The following is a 6,498-nucleotide window of genomic DNA, read 5'->3' as shown; positions in this document are numbered from 1 at the left end:
GATGTCCTTCAATGGAAGAATGGATGAAGAAAGTGTGGAATATATACACATTAGAATACTACTCAGCGGTAAAAAACAATGACTTCTCGAATTTTGCATGCAAATGGATGGAAATAGAACACACTATCCTGAGTGAGGTAACCCAGACCCAAAAAGATGAACTTGGGATGTACTTACTCATAATTGGTTTCTAGAGATAAATAAAGGTCTGCCCCTTTTTGAATGGAAACTGAGGAGGAGTGTATGGGGGAGGGGTAAAGAGGAAGTCTAAGGAAGGAATAGGGAAAGGAGGGCTGCAATCCAGATGTAAAATAATTGAAAATTTTAAATTAATAGCACCCCCAAAGGAGAGGACCATCAGAGTGGTACATGAGAGGTATTTGGTGAGGAAAGAATGTTATTGTTTATAACTAGACAGTCTCAAGCTTCAATTTCTGTGGAGGATTTTAGAAAAATATCAGAAAAAAAAAACAAGTTTTTTCTAACATCATCAAACTGAAAATGGAGAAGGTTCTGGAAATGGTGTGGCTAGCAAAGTCATGCTGAATTCTGAAAACATCACAATGATAAACTCGGGCTACAGATGAATTGTCAGACAGCTCACAGGTTGTGTGTGTTACTTGTTAACTCCTCTGTGTCTCTCCTCAGGATCTTTGGGGCCTACAGTACGGACGTGATCACTGCCACATCGTTTGGAGTAAACATTGATTCCCTCAACAACCCCGAGGATCCCTTTCTGAAAAATACCAGAAAGCTAGTAACATATGGCTTTTTCAAACCACTACTTTTCTCTGTAGGTATGAGCCTATTTTTCAACCATGTAAACATTGTAATTTATTTTCCATTATATGCAAAGTTAAAAGCTTCTCATAGTGTATACATAAACACTTAATTCTCTGCCTTATCTCACTCTCTCCACTCTATGATCTAGCCCTGTCATCCCCCATTGTGTGTTCATATCACATGTGGTTATTCACAATTGCCAAATACTTTTATAGGTCTGAGAAATTTGAATCAAGATAAACTGAAAAAAAGGAGAGGTAGGTTTGTACAGTCACATCATGTAGAAGAGTTTCATCTCAAGGGAAACTGAGTCACAGAGGACCTATCAAGCAGGGCGTTCCATGTTCAAAAGAGAAGAAAGTTATATAGAGAAAGCTTCCCAAAACCTTACATAAAATGAAAAAATGGAGAAATTGTAATGGCCTTCTAAATTGAACTTGGATATAATATAAATAAAGAATAACTCAAAGAAAATGAGAATGGGGTGGTCTACGGATAATAAAATCAACTAGACAGATAATGGGTTGTCTCACTGCTGAAAGATCCTCTGTACATATTTTCCCAAAAATCCTGCTCCAGAATATTTTTGCATGTTGACTTTCAACTTCATATTCTTCCTGGACTATCCACCGTGATTGTGAAGCAGCTAGTTGGACCAGAGTGTAGTGGTTGGACCATGTTTATTTATGTTTTGATGATTTTGTCTTTTTTTTTATTGAAAAATTTCCGCCTCCTCCTGGCCTCCCATTTGACTCCCCCTACACCCACGCCTCTCCCTCACCCTCTCCAGTCTGAAGAGCAGTCAGGCTTTCCTGCCCTGTGGGAAGTCCAAAGTCCTCCCCCCTCCATCCAGGTCTAGGAAAGTGAGCATCCAAACAGGTTAGGCTCCCACAAAGCCAATGCATGCAGTAGGATCAAAACCCAGTGCCATTGTCTTTGGCTTCTCATCAGCACTCATTGTCAGGCACAGTCAGAGAGTCCGGTTTTATCACATGTTCCATCAGTCCCACTGGCCTTACGAGCTGCTAATAGACCAGCCCCACCATCTCAGTGGGTGGGTGCACCTCTCGTGGTCCTGACTTCCTTGCTCATGTTTTCCCTTCTTCTGCTCCTCATTTGGACCTTGGGAGCTCAGCCCAGTGCTCCAATGAGGGTCTCCGTCTCTATCTCCATCCATCACCAGATGAAGGTTCTATGGTGATATGCAAGATATTCATCAGTATGGCTATAGGATAGGGCCATTTCAGGTTCCCTCTCCTCAGTTGCCCAAGGAACTAGCTGGGGACATCTCCCTGGACACCTGGGAACCCCTCTAGAGTCAAGTCTCTTGCCAACCCTAAAATGGCTCCCTTAATTAAGATATATACTTCCCTGCTCCCATATCCACCCTTCCTCCATCCCAACCATCCCATTCCCCCAAGCTCTCCCCATTCTCCCCTTCTCACTTTTCTCTCCCCATTTCCCCTTACCCCCATCCCACCCCACCTCCAAGTTCCCAATTTTTGCCCGGTAATCTTGTTTACTTCCAATATCCAGGAGCATAACTATATGTTTTTCTTTGGGTTCACCTTCTTATTTAGCTTCTTTAAGATCACGAATTATAAGCTCAAAGTCCTTTATTTATGTCTAGAAACCAATTATGAGTGAGTACATGCCATGTTTATCTTTTTGGGTCTGGGTTACCTTACTCAGTATAGTGTTTTCTATTTCCATCCATTTGCATGCAAAACTCAAGATGTCATTGTTTTTACCGCTGAGTAGTACTCTATTATGCATATATTCCACACTTTCTTCATCCATTCTTCCACTGAAGGGCATCTAGGTTGTTTCCAGGTTCTGGCTATTACAAATAATGCTGTTATGAACATAGTTGAACAAATGCTTTTGTAATATGATAGGGCATCTCTTGGGTATATTCCCAAGAGTGGTATTGCTGGGTCCTGGGGTAGGTTGATCCCGAATTTCCTGAGAAACCGAAACACTGATTTCCAAAGTGGTTGCACAAGTTTGCATTTCCACCAGCAATGGATGAGTGTTCCCTTTTCTCCACATCCTCTCCAGCAAAGGCTATCATTGGTGTTTTTGATTTTAGCCATTCTGACAGGTGTAAGATGGTATTTCAAAGTTGTTTTGATTTGCATTTCCCTGATTGCTAAGGAGGTTGAGCATGACCTTAAGTGTCTTTTGGCCATTTGACTTTCTTCTGTTGAGAATTCTCTGTTCAGTTCAGTGCACCATTTATTAGTTGGGATAATTAGCATTTTAAAGTCTAGTTTCTTGAGTTCTTTATATATTTTGGAGATCAGAACTTTGTCTGTTGCGGGGTTGGTGAAGATCTTCACTCAGTAGGTAGGTTGCCTTTTTGTCTTAATGACAGTTTCCTTTGCTTTACAGATCTTTTCAGTTTCAGGAGTTCCCATTTATTCAATGTTGCCCTTACTGTCTGTGCTGCTGGGGTTATACCTAGGGAGCGATCTCTTGGGCCCATATGTTGTAGAGTACTTCCCACTTTCTCCTCTATTAGGTTCAGTGTGTTCAGATTGATATTGAGGTCTTTAATCCATGTAGACTTGACTTTTGTGCATGGTGATAGATATGGGTCTATTTTCATTCTTCTACAGGTTGAAAACCAGTTATGCCAGCACCATTTGTTGAAAATGCTTTCTTTCTTCCATTGTATACTTTTAGCACCTTTATTGAAAATTGGGTATTCATAGGATTGTGGGTTAAAATCCACATCTATTCGATTCCATTGATCGATTTCTGTTTTTATGCCAATACCACGCTGTTTTCATTACTGAAGCTCTGTAATAGAGTTTGAAGTCAGGGATGGTAATGCCTCCAGAAGTTTCTTTATTTTATAAGATTCTTTTGGCTATCCTGGGCTTTTTTATTTTCCATATAAAGTTGATTATTGTCCTCTCAAGATCTGTGAAGAATTTTGATGGGACCTTGATGGGAATTGCATTGAATCTATAGATTGCCTTTGGTAAAATTGCCATTTTTACTATGTTGATCCTCCCAATCCAAGAGCAAGGGAGATCCTCCCATTTTCTGGTATCCTCTTCAATTTCTTTCTTCAATGCTTTAAAGTTCTTGTCAAATAGATCTTTCACTTCCTTGGTTCGAGTTATCCCAAGATATTTTATGCTGTTTGTGGCTATTGTGAAAGGTGAAGCTTCTCAGATTTCCCTCTCTGCTTCCATATCCTTTGTGTATAAGAGGGCAACTGATTTTTTGGAGTTGATCTTCTATCCTGCCACATTACTAAAGGTGTGTATCAGCTATAGGAGTTCTTTGGTGGTGTTTTTAAGGTCTCATGTATACTCTCATATCATCTGCAAATAACTAAAATTTGGCTTCTTCCTTTCTAATTCAAATCCCCTTGATCCCCTTATGTTGTCTTATTGCTATTGCTAGAACTTAAAGCACTACATTGAAGAGGTATGGAAAGAGTGGACAGCCTTGTCTTATTCCTAATTTTATTGGAATGGATTTGAGTTTCTCTCCATTTAATTTGATGTTAACTGTCAGCTTGCTGTATATAGCTTTTATTATATTTAGATATGACCCTTGTATCCCTAATCTCTCTAAGACCTTTATCATAAAGGGGTGTTGAACATTCTCAAATGTTTTTTCAGTATCTAATGAAATGATCATATTGTTTTTTCTTTCAGTTTATTGATATGATGGATTACATTGATAGATTTTTTTCATATGTTAAACCAACCCTGCATCTCTGGGATAAAGCCTACTTGATCATAATGGATAATTTTTTTAATGTGTTCTTCAATTTGGTTTGCCAGTATTTTATTGAGAATTTTCACGTCAATGTTCATGAGTGAGATTGGCCTGTAATTCATTTTCTTGTTTGAGTCTTTGTGTGGTTTCTGTGTCAGGGTAATTGTAGCTTCATAAAAGGAATTTGGCAATGAAACTTCTGTTTCTATATTGTGAAATACAATATGGAGTTTAGGTATTAGGTCTTCTTGGAAGTTCTGGTAGAATTCTGCATTGAAACTATCTGGTTCTAGGCTTTTTTTTTGGTAGTGAGGTTTTTGATAACAACTTCTAATTCTTCAAGAGTAACAATTCTATTTAGATTGTTTACCTAGTCCTGGTTTAACTTTGGTATATGGTACCTATCTAAAAAATATCCATTTCTTTTACATTTTCCATTTTTGTGGCATACAGGCTTTTTTAGTAAGATCTAATGATTCTCTGAATTTCCTCTGTGTCTATGGTTATGTCCCCCTTTTCATTTCTGATCTTATTAATTTGTGTGTTCTCTCTGCCATTTGATTAGTTTGAATAGGGGTTTATTAGTCTTGTTGATTTTCTCCAAGAACCAGCTTTTTGTTTCATTGATTCTTTGGATTGTTTTATGTGTTTCTATTTCATTGCTTTCAGCCCTCAGTTTATTTCCAGTCTTCTACTCCTGCTAGGTGAGTCTGCTTCTTTTTTTTTTTCTAGAACTGTCAGGTGGGTTGTTAAGTCTCCAATGTGTGCTTTCTCCGTTTTCTTTAAGTGGGCACTTAGTGCTATGAACTTTCCTCTTAGGACTGCTTTCATAGTGTCCCATAGGGTTGCGTATGTTGTGTCTTTATTTTCATTAAATTCAAGGAAGACTTTAATTTCTTTCTTTATTTCTTCCTTGATCCGGGTGTGGTTCAGTAGTTGACTGTTCAGTTTCCATGAGTTTGTAGGCTTTCTGTGGGTAACATTGTTGTTGAATTCTAACTTTAATCCATGGTGATCTGATAAGACACAGGTGGTTACTAATATTTTTTGTAACTGTGGAAGTTTGCTTTGTTAGCGAGTATGTGGTCAATTTTCGAGAAGGTTCCATGAGCTGCAGAGAAGAAGTTATATTCTTTCTTATTTGGCTGGAATGTTCTATAGATGTCTGTTAAGTCCATTTGATTCATTACCTCCATTAATTTTCTTATTTCTTTGTTAGTTTTCTGTCTGATTGACTTGTCCATTGGGGAGAGAGGAGTGTTGAAGTCTCCTACTATTAGTGTGTATGGTTTGATGACTGCCTTGAGTTTTAGTAATGTTTCTTTTACATAAGTGGGTACATTTATATTAGGGGCATAGATATTCAGGATTGAGACTTCATCCTGATGAATTGATCCTGTTATGAGTAAAAAATGTCCCTCTCCATCTCTTCTGATTGATTTTAGTTTGAGGTCAACTTAGTTAGAAATTAGTATGGCCACACCTGCTTGTTTCTTAAGTCCATTTGCTTTCCCAAACCTTTACTTGATAAACCTTTCCCTAACCCTTTACTCTGAGTAGATGTCTGTCTTTGTGGTTGAGGTGTATTTCTTGTAAACAGCAGAATGTTGGATCCTGTTTTCGTATCCAATCTCTTAGCCTCTGCCTTTTTATAGGTGAATTGAGTCCATTGATATTAAGTGATATTAATGACCAGTAGTTGTTAACTCTGGTCATTTTTTTGGGGGGGGGAATAGAGTTTGTGTGTTTCCCTTCTTTGAGTTGTGCTGGTGAAGGGTCACTAGATGTCTGAGTTATTGTGGGCATTGTTGGATTCTTTAGTTTGTGATTTTCCTTCTATTACTTTCTGTAAGGCTGGATTTGGATTTGTGGCTACTTATTGTTTAAATTTGTTTTTTTTTTTATTTTTTGATTATTTTTTTTAGTTGTTGAAAAAAATTCCTGCCTCCTCCCCGTTTCTTATTTCCCTCCCCC

At 38.2% G+C, this 6,498-nt stretch overlaps 1 protein-coding gene and 1 long non-coding RNA gene across 9 annotated transcripts in view; one reads left to right on the top strand and one right to left on the bottom strand.

Moving 5' to 3' along the window:
• Window positions 1-6,498, bottom strand: part of LOC126493002 (uncharacterized) — a 236,485-nt gene that overhangs the window by 38,358 nt on the left and 191,629 nt on the right. The window lies entirely within an intron of this gene.
• The window catches only part of LOC126492995 (cytochrome P450 3A6-like), a 223,526-nt gene that overhangs the window by 126,914 nt on the left and 90,114 nt on the right, over window positions 1-6,498 (top strand). For 4 of the 8 annotated variants that reach the window (XM_050129716.1, XM_050129710.1, XM_050129718.1 and 1 more), the window contains exons 7-8: window positions 649-797; window positions 999-1,040. In XM_050129716.1, the coding sequence (XP_049985673.1) occupies window positions 649-797; window positions 999-1,040 (191 nt within the window). The remainder of the gene's footprint in view (window positions 1-648; window positions 798-998; window positions 1,041-6,498) is intronic. The other 4 variants (XM_050129714.1, XM_050129711.1, XM_050129717.1 and 1 more) reach the window with 1 other exon arrangement.

The sequence above is a fragment of the Alexandromys fortis genome, unplaced genomic scaffold, assembly GCF_014885135.2.
Source record: "Alexandromys fortis isolate MF-2015 unplaced genomic scaffold, M_Fortis_MF-2015_v1.1 scaffold_306, whole genome shotgun sequence".
In the NCBI taxonomy this organism is placed as follows: domain Eukaryota; kingdom Metazoa; phylum Chordata; class Mammalia; order Rodentia; family Cricetidae; genus Alexandromys; species Alexandromys fortis.
This window is presented reverse-complemented; position numbering and strand designations above follow the sequence as displayed.